This window comes from Neltuma alba, unplaced genomic scaffold, assembly GCF_004799145.2.
Source record: "Neltuma alba isolate B1F8T4 unplaced genomic scaffold, ASM479914v2 tig00010094_pilon, whole genome shotgun sequence".
Lineage (NCBI taxonomy): Eukaryota > Viridiplantae > Streptophyta > Magnoliopsida > Fabales > Fabaceae > Neltuma > Neltuma alba.
In genome coordinates, this window is record NW_021635048.1 from 1 (window position 1) to 10,605 (window position 10,605).

The window sequence follows — 10,605 nt, forward strand, 5'->3', positions numbered from 1 at the left end:
TTGATGATGTTGACCGAATATCCACATGGTTGGAAAGACAAGGGAATCAAAGGAAAAGCAAAGGAAAGCCATGTTACAAGGTAGTGAACTTACCTATACCTTGATATGTATGCTTGCATGATGTGATTGTGTTGCCATGATGTGACTAAGCTATGATGAAATGTTTGCAAAGTTATGTTTGCAAGTTTATGTTATGTTTTGCTTTGGCAATATGTTATGGAAGCATGAAATGCTTTAGCTTACTTTCCATGGCATTCATGTGTTAATGTTATAACATGTCATGCATATGCATTATATCTTGCATGCTTATGGGTAGTGTTTGCTACTGAGATTCCCCCGAATCTCACCCCTCCCTAACCAACCATTTAGGTCAATCAACAATGGGAATAATGGCATGAGAAGCAAGGAGAAGTAAGCAGAGAATTATTCTTGTTAATGGATGAGACTGTTGATAAATGTATAATTCTACTATTTTGTGAACTATGTTATGGATGCCAATGATGCCATGTATTTAATTACAATATTTATGGCATGAATGAAAGTGTATGAGCATGAACGAGAAAGAGTAAGGCCATGTTATGTATGCCAAAGAAATAAAAGAATTAAAGAGATGTTAAGGGATAAAACGTAAGTCCTAGAGCAATAAGTTTGTAGCTCCAGTTTGACCTATCAAACAAGTGAGTTAGGTCATAAAATTTGGCAAGCAAAGAGATCTGATGTTTCTCTTTAAAATGAGGGGTAGTTTGCCCGATTCTGATAACCGAACAGAAAGTTATGCCTTTCCAAAGTTAGGCAAAAAGACAGTAAAATCCGAAAATGACCAAATGAACAGTAACTTTTTCAAAGGAAATTGAACTCGAATTTCAAGGCAATCAGTTTAGAAACTATTTTTTCTCAAAATTTTATCCAAAGAGCTTTCTGTAGAACTTGGAATCACTCAATTTCAATTTTTTCACAATTAGTTATGAATTTTTGAAGTTTGTCACATTTTAAGGTGACAATGAATAGTAACCCGTAAATAAAAAATTTCAAACTTGATTTTTCATCAATTGTAGCCTTCAAAAGTGATTCCAAATGCTTCTGCAAGGAAAGTTAATTGATTTAAACATGAGGTGTTACATCATGCCCCTGGACCATCTTTCATGGAGAGATCTATCAAAGAAATGTTTCAAGCTGAGCTTCAAGCGTTTGAAAACAGAGTGTACATCACTGCCAAAGAGTATGGGGAAATCTCTGATAGGAAGTTTGATGGCATTTCCAAAATCTTGGACCTTCACCGACAAGCCATGATGGTTTTGGAAAAAGAAGTTTCAGAGATATTTGATTCAGTGGACAGAGAAATTAGAGAGCTCAAAGGGATGGTCACTTCCCTCTACAACAACTTCACTGCCCCCAGTACCAGTTTCAGCTATGAGGACCTCTTATTTCATCCACCCTCTCCTCCTCACCCTGAGCCAGCTCCTCCTTCCTCTGCCTTACCCACTTCTTCTGCTCCCACTCCTACTCCATTTACCTCTGTCCCTACCTCCACCTCACTTGCTCTAATCACTGTGCCTCAACCAATTCCCACCTTACCTTTTCCTTCATTTCATCCACTTTCCCGCCTTCCTCCCCTTCCTATTCCATTAACATTTCCTACTATTTCCACTCCCTCTCCCTCACTTGATGCTGACAAAAAGGGGGAGAAGAACACTGATGTTGAGGACATTGATTGATTAGTTGTTTAATAGTTTTCTGTTGTTTACTAGTAGTTTTATGACATTTTGTTTACTAATAGTTTTTTTTTCCTGTCATACTTGTACCTTGATGAACCTTTTGCTGCCTTTACTAATGTACTGATACATTTTGCTGATGTTAGCTGTCTGCTTATCTGTTTAATGCTCAATTTTTGATGTTTCTACTGATGTTTGATTTATATCTTTTACTAATGTTTTGTCATCATCAAAAAGGGGGAGAATGTTAGGATTATGGTTTTGATGATAACAAAGTTAGATTAAAATAGTTAAGTGTGTTGATCGATCATCTGATCGATCAAGTGTTTATCGATAAGCTGTCAGATAAATCTTTAGTGTAAATTAGTAAAACGTTAGATGTTTTGATTGATAAGCTGTTAGATAATCCACTGATCGATAAAATGATCGATTATCGCTAATATAGAAGTTATACAAGTTTACAATTAATTATCGATCACTTGATCGATAATAATCAAACAAGTAAGTAAATCTGAAGTGTATTTATCGATCACATGATCGATAAATCAGTAATCGATAAAAACCTCGATAAATGGTAAGACACTCTACCTGTTCTGCACATTGACTCTATCATTATTTATCGATCACATTATCGATCATTCGTTTATCGATAATATGATCAAACATTGCTCACTAACTCTCTGAATGCAGGTACTCATCATAGCTGCTGATCGATAACATTATTGATCACCAAGTTATCGATAACATTATCGATAATCTAATATTTCTGAATAGTACTTTATCATATACGTGATTGATAAATAGACTTAGAACAAAATCTTCGTTTCACAGTTTATCAATCACATAATCGATAAATCAGTGATCGATCACCTATCCGATAAACCCAATTTACACTCACTTTTCACCAAGTTATTTTCACATGGTATTTATCGATAACCTGATCGAACAATCACTGATCGATCACCTATTTGATAAACCCAATTTATCTTTACTCATCACTAAGTTATTTTTACATGGTGTTTATTGATAACATTATCGATCATAAATTTATCGATAATATAATCGATCAACATGATCTGAAGCTTCATTTCTGTAACATTTGAATTATCGATAAATTGATCGATCAACAAATATTCGATCAACTGATCGATCATTGAATACTGTCAGTTTAATTTCAGTTAGCTATAATACTTCTCATATTCACTTATCTAATTACTTCCAGACTGATTTTATTTTGCGTAATCAACATGACTATTTTGCTTAAATATTTATATTCAAAGGGACTCTGGTTTACATATCAGCATAAGTTTTCTATTGCATTTTATCGATCACTTGATCGATAAATCAATGTTCCATCATCTGATCGATAATCCTTTTCAACTGATCCAAAGAACTTTAACTCTGTTTATCTATAACCTGATCGATCAACCAGTGATCGATCATCACTTTGATCAAACTATCCAAATTATCTTTCTACACATTTATCGGACTTTTGATTTCAACTGGAATCATAGAACAATCAGATTATCATTTATTCAGTTTTGCTTACACTATAGGATCTAACTTATTGAAGTGTAAAATATGGTTGCAGATTACGAAGAGAAGTCACAACGGCTCTTTAACGGTATTAACTAGCCTGCAACCTACTGTGTCAGAAACGCAGAAGCATTAATGGCAGAACTGTTGTAACCGGGGAAACACACAAACAGAGTCACAATGGCTAGAAGCTCCTCCGTCTAATGGTTATTTAACGACGCAACTATAAAAGGCGCGAAGAAGCATTAATGAAGGGAATTGAATACCTGAGCTATCGTCTATAATCATTTACTATTACATTCAATACCCTATTTTCTTTGTTATTACTGAGTGTCAGTGTTCATCACTTATTCTACTCTATAAGAGAGTCAATATCTATCTTTCATTAATCACATCTGAGTGATACTCAAAAGTGTGGACTCTTGAGTTGGTTTGTATCCTTACGGGAGTAAAGGGAGTGATTGAGTGACTCAATTACTGTACTAAGGCGCCAAGAGCCCGATCAATCTTGGGAAATAGTGGAATACTCAGAGGTGTTATGAGGACTGGACGTAGGTCAAGTGGTTAAGACCGAACCAGTATAAACCTTGTGTTTGTCTCTCTATGGTAAAACCTACCTAAACTTGCACTCTCTGTTTTCAATAGTATTAATTTTTAATTACGCAATTTTTTCTATCTCACCCAATTCACCCCCCTCTTGAGTGAGTCTGCCACTAACAAATAGGGTTTCTAAACATGTATTAAGGTGTACTGGGTCGGTTTGTGAGACTGGGTAGGTAAAATTTTCAAAAATGGTTCAGTTTGGTTGCTGATTTGAGGGGTTCACCGTGGTGAAGGTATAGGTTCACCGTGATGAACCATGGCCGAGAAGACTTCTACTTGATGTGGTGTCTTCGCCACAGTGAAGACAAAGGTTGGCCGCAGCGAACCTTCCCAAAGGGATCTTCAAGTGGAAAATCCTTGCTTCGCCACGGCAAAACTTGGCAAAGGCGTTATTGCGTCTTGTGTAACACCTTACGTTTATACCAAATAACTTATCTTGCGGAAGCATTTGGAATCACTTTTTAAGACTACAAGTTATGAAAATCACGTTTGTAACTTCATATGAACCTTAAGTATGAGGAAAGGCTTAAAAAATTGAAACTTTTTCATTTTCCCAGTTTAGGTCATGACTTAGTGCTTCCAAGTCATGACTTGAAGTCACAGAGGCCATTTCTGCCTCCAGGTCACGACCTCAACTTCTCACGTTGCGACCTCAAGTCACATAATGCTTCTGCACACTATTCACATTTCACTGAAATCTTTGCCAACTTTAAAAATTCATAACTAATTGTAGAAAAATTGAAATTGAGTGATTCAAAGTTCTATGGAAAGCTCTTTGGATAAAATTTTGAGGAAAAATAGTTTCTAGACTGATTGCCTTGAAATTTGAGCCCAATTTTCTTTGAAAAAGTTATTGTTCATTTGGTCATTTTCGGATTTTTACTTTATTTTTGCCTAAGTTTGGAAAGGCATAACTTTCTACTCAGTTATCGGAATCAGGGAAACTACCCCTCATTTTAAAGAGAAAAATAAGATCTCTTTGCTTGCCAAATTTCAAAACTAACTCACTCGTTTACTCAAATGGTCATTGGTTAAACTTTAATCCCTTTTAGTTGACTTTTTACCCCCTTGGAAGGGTAACTTAACTGAATTGACCATTTACCATCATAACATACCTTCATTAGCTATATTAGCTATTTCTAATCATACTTGTATACTTCTAATCTTAGTCATACTACTGGAAACTTAAAGGGTCCATGCATTGAGTTAGTGTCTTTTTTAGGGTAAAAATGTCATAATTAGTTATTAATTGTATTCAATTAATTTCTAGGACAATTGATGCCTAAAATTGTTGCTTTTCAGTGTAGGATACCTGAGATTGGAGCCAAGGTTGAAGACTCAAGGCACATAAAGCAAAGAGGAGCCTCTGTCATGGTTCGCCGCAGTGAACCCCTCATATTAGCACATTCAGACCCGACCATTTCGGGAAAAATTGACTTGCCCACTTCCATGAACCGACCCAAACACGTCACATTCACGTTAGAAACTCTATTTTCGGTAGGAATGAGGTAAACACGGATATTGAGCCACCATCCACGTTTTTCTCTTCATCTTCTCTCATCTCTCCCACCAGAACCCTAATCCCTCACCTTCCACTGTCATTTTGATCCATGGGCAACACTGAGTCAATTTCAATGGAGATGTTTTTGCACATCATGAGTGGCTAGGCTTCCTCCAGCTCTTGAAGATGGATGATTGGCATGAGTTCTAAGAGCTTAAAAGGGGAGTTTCAGTTTCATCTTAGTTTTAGCTATGTATTTATGAATTCCTAGGTCTTGGATTTGTAAATTCTTAGTGAAAGATTTTGATTGATATGTAATCATTAGTTGATGATTCACATTTGTAGTTGAATTGGTTAATGTTGGATTTCATGCTTCAATATATGTAGTTACATATATGTTCTTTGTAGCTTTATTGATTCTCTTCATCTTGCATGGTCATGTTTTGATGATGAGTTGATTTTCTGTTGCATTGAACCATTTGCATTAATCATTCTTAATTACACATTAGGGAAGCTTAACAATATTTTCATTAATGAGTTCATTAATGTAAGCATTGGACTCAATGAGTTATTGAGGTTGTTATCAAGAAAACCTAATGAATTTATAAAACTCCACATCTTAAGAGAACTATGATTGCCAAGAATCCATTTTCAAGAGGTTTTACCAATTGATTCAGCACTTGATTTCCATCCTTTTCATCTTAATCTCCAAAAAAATCCAAAAATACATTTACATTCTTTTGCATTTTATCTTAATTGCGAGTTTCAATGAAAACCCCTAACCTTTTCTAGCTCAATTTGCATTACCATGGCATTTAGTTAATCTAGGATCATAATTTCGACTCCACAAGTGAAACGACCCGAGGTTGTGCCTATAGTACAATCCTTGGATAAATTTTGAAATTAGCCCCAAGGTGTAAGCAAAGACAAGTCAAGGCGATTTTCACACTATGTACATCATAAGTCTAATACCAGTCGTGACCAGCTCACGAAAAAGTAGCCCATACAAAGGTCTCTATGGCCTCAACCATCTCCAGGAAAGTACATCTGGGTAGGCGATCACATATCTCATTAACTCCTTCATCCCATTTCCATATCTTGGGGATTACGTGATATAGGGCTAGGATCCAGTCATTATCCCCCAAGGTACGATCCTCCCTAGTCACCTAATAATAGAGGCTCTTAATGTCCTCTAAGAACCTTAAGTATACATCAGCTTCTTGGTGCTCAAACGGCTTAATGAAATAGCTTCTAAACTGGAACTCCCGAACTAGTTGAGCAAGGCACTGGAACTCTTTCTTAATTTTAGGTATAGGGATCTGACTCGGACCTACTCCATCATCACTAGGTATCTTAACGATTTCTGGTACATCATTAGAGACAACTGCGGCTATGTCTCTCTCTGGAGCCTTCCCCTTGAAACTGAAGTAATCTACATGGATAGTTGGGAATTTGGTGCTAAGCTCTCCGTACTTCTTAATATCCTCGTACCACTATGTCTCGTCGTACCACCATGGATATGGCTCACCGAGCATGACCTTGCTAATGGTCTCTCCTGATTTTCCACTTCCACTATCACAGACAGCCATCACCTAAACTCTCTGTAATCCTAATGACCAAATAAACTTATTAATGAACAGTGTAAAATGTTTTCCTCAAAATTCAGAGCATAAAAATTTTAAATTTAAAAAATTTGTTCTGAGTGCCAGAACTATTTGCTCTAATATAAAAAATGTAACACCTTACGTTTATACCAAATAACTTATCTTGTGCAAGCATTTGGAATCACTTTTGAGGACTAAAGTTATGAAAAATCACATTTGTAACTTCATATGACCCTTAAGTATGAGGAAAGGCTTAAAAAATTGAAATTTTTTAATTTTCCCAGTTCAGATCACAACTTAGTGCTTCTAAGTCACGACTTGAAGTCACAGAGGCCATTGCTGCCTCCAGGTCGCAACCTCAACTTCTCAGGTTGCGACCTCAAGTCACAGAATGCTTCTACGTACTATTCATATTTCACTGAAATCTTTGCCAACTTTAAAAATTCATAACTAATTGTAGAAAAATCAAAATTGAGTGATTCAAAGTTCTAAAATAGTTTCTGGACTGATTGCCTTGAAATTTGAGCCCAATTTTCTTTGAAAAAGTTATTGTTCATTTGGTCATTTTCAGATTTTCACTTTATTTTTTCCTAAATTTGGAAAGGCATAATTTTATGCTCGGTTATCGGAATCAAGCAAACTACCCCTCATTTTAAAGAGGAAAATAAGATCTCTTTGCTTGCCAAATTTCAAAACCTAACTCACTCGTTTACTGAAATGGTCATTGGTCAAACTTTAATCCCTTTCAGTTGACTTTTTACCCCCTTGGAAGGGTAACTTAACTTAATTGACCATTTACCATCATAACATACTTTCATTAGCTATATTAGCTATTTCTAATTATACTTGTATACTTTTAACCTTAGTCATACTATTGGAAACTTAAAGCATGCTTCTGACATGGTAGGTTACAGGCTACTAAACAACCATTGGATAACCGTTGAGTTTCGTAATTTGTAATAATACTTCAATCTAATAAGTTTTTATTGCAGAGAAAAGCTTCAGGAGCATAACTGATCAAATGAAAAGAAAATGAACATTTAGATTGGAAGTGGATTTAATCAGTTTCTAAGTGTATTGAACAAGAATTGGACATCCTTGATCAAAGTAATGATCGATGACTGATTGATCGATTAAGTTATCGATTATTCAAAGTGAGAGCTTTTAAAACAGATAACTATATTTATCGATCAAGTGATGGATTAACCATTGATCGATAAAGTGATCAAAAAGTGAAAAGGATGAGTTCAGAAAAACATGTAAAGAACAATCTAGAGTTCACTGTCTATCTTGAATTCCTTAGAATAGAGAATTAGGATAATCAAGAAGGCTGAGAAAAGCTCGAAGAGAAATAATCAACATATTTTGAGAGTCACTGTAACTAGTTGATGTTTAACTGAAATAAGTGAAATGATCGATCAGGTGATCAAAAAATATTTGATCAATCATGTTATCGATAAAGCTGAGTGAAGTAAAAATAGATTTTTAACGAGTAATGATCGAGTATTATATATCGATAAAAGAAAGATAGATAATTTGATCGATAAAGATGTTTAACAAAGATTTTCTCAAAGTGCATAAAACATATGATGATCAATTAAGTGATCGATAAAGGATTGATCAATCAAGTTGTCGATAAAGATAGTGGAAAGACTTAGTTTTGATATGCTAGGAAAATGTTTGATCGATCACGTTATGTGAAAACAGAGCACTCAGAAGTTTGGGTGATCGATCATTTTATCGATAAACTACTAATCGATCAAGTGATCGATAAAAAGCTTTGTCAGCATACTTGAACAAAACAATAAACTGGTAAGTTATGATGCAATGACAGAACAAGTTATCGAAAAACCATTGATCGATAATGTGATCGATAAATTGTGATTAAGACAGAATACAAAGTGAGTAGAGAGAGCTTTACCATTTATCTGTCTTCTTATTGATGACTTATTTATCGATCATGTGATCGATAAATACTTACCAGATTTGTGTTCCATTATCTGACAGTTATTCGATTATTAGATTATCGATCAATAGATCGATAATTTTCTGCAGGCTTCTATACACAACTGTGTTAACAATGATCGATCAATTGATCGATCAACATATTATCTATCAAGTTATCAATTAATATTTTTGCCAAGTTACTTGTTTGCACAGGAAAGTTATCTATAAAGTGATCGATAAACCCTTGATCGATCAACTTACTAAAACACATATTCCTAAATTTGTTATCATCAAAACCTTAAATCTAACATTCTCCCCCTTTTTGATGATGACAAAACATATATGAAGAGTTACTCAAATATCAACAAATAACAAAGTAAATCAGATCAAAGAAACAATAAAGACTCACGATAGATTAGACTAAAAAAAACTTAACTAATAATATTGAAACATTAGAGTTCAGATTACATAAAAACAACATAAAAACATAAAAACATAGTAAAATAAGAACTAAACTAAACAGATTCCTTCTCCTCCTTTTTGTCAGCATCAGAAGGTGGGGAAGGCAAGGTGATTGAAATGGGAAGAGGGGGAAGCTGAGCAAAAGGAGAGACAGTGATAGAGGGAGTAGATGGAGGGATTGTGATAAGAGCTAATGTAGCAGGAGTAGGAGGAGGAGGTGGGGTGGAAGGCATAGATGGTGAAGTAGAAATAGGAGAAGTGGATATAGGTGGTGCAGGCTCATAGTGAGGAGGAGATGGTGGATGAGAAAGTAGGTCTTCAAAACCGAAGGAGGTGCTGGGAACGGAGAAATTGTTGCAGAGAGAGGCTACCATCCCTTTTAAATCTCGGATCTCCCTGTCAATATAGTCAAACCTCTGAGAAACTTCTTTTCCAGAACTACCATGGCTTGACGATAAAGATCAAGAATTTTAGAAATGCCATCAAATTTTCTGTTTGAGACTTCCCCATAGTCTTTAGCTGTCAAATACACTCTCTTTTCAAATTCTTGAAGTTCTTCCTGGAACATTTCCCTGATCGATTTTTCCAAAAATGAGGGTCCAGAGGTATGAGAGGGAGCTACAGTGGATTCTGTCTCATCCTGGGATCTTAAGGAGCTAGCAGCAGGTTGTTTCCCTTTATCTTTCTAAGCTAGCTTCTGTGAAGGTCTAAAGGGCACATAGATTTTCATTTTGTTCAGTTGATTTATCCTAAAAGAGGGTACCTTCAATTTGATCTCACCAGGTTCCATTGGCCTAAAATCGTTCACTTGAAGCAGATAGGTAGCTAGATGAGGATAAGGGATAGGAGTTGACTTGGATTTGTTGAGCACAAAGTCTTTCATTTCATTATAGATCAGAGCTCCTATATTTAACTGTTCTCTACTAATTATTCTTGCCAGCAGAAGGTAGTCATCTTGATTGAGGTGGGAGAAGCTTCCAGATTTATTGACCATGCTTCTTGAATAGATGTAGTGAATTATTCTATAATAATCACACATCTGTTTGGGGGGAAAATTGAGCTCACCAGGAAAATTGTAAGTCTTGATATCATTCATTTCGCCTCCCCTTACATGATCTCCTATCCCTAGTAATCCATTCAGCTTAGTAGGAGTAATAGTGATTGTTCTGCCTTTGAGGTGTGTTTTGAGATAATCACCCACGAGATTATCCTCCTCATCATATTCTTCACAGGACTCCAT

General features: G+C 35.6%; 1 protein-coding gene across 1 annotated transcript; it reads right to left on the reverse strand.

Annotated features, from left to right (window-relative positions):
* Positions 1–9,418: 9,418 nt before the first annotated feature.
* Positions 9,419–9,739, reverse strand: LOC114754173 (vegetative cell wall protein gp1-like). The gene has a single exon (XM_028942940.1). The coding sequence runs from the start codon at positions 9,737–9,739 to the stop codon at positions 9,419–9,421; it is 321 nt and encodes a 106-aa protein (XP_028798773.1).
* Between the last annotated feature and the right edge of the window lie 866 nt (positions 9,740–10,605).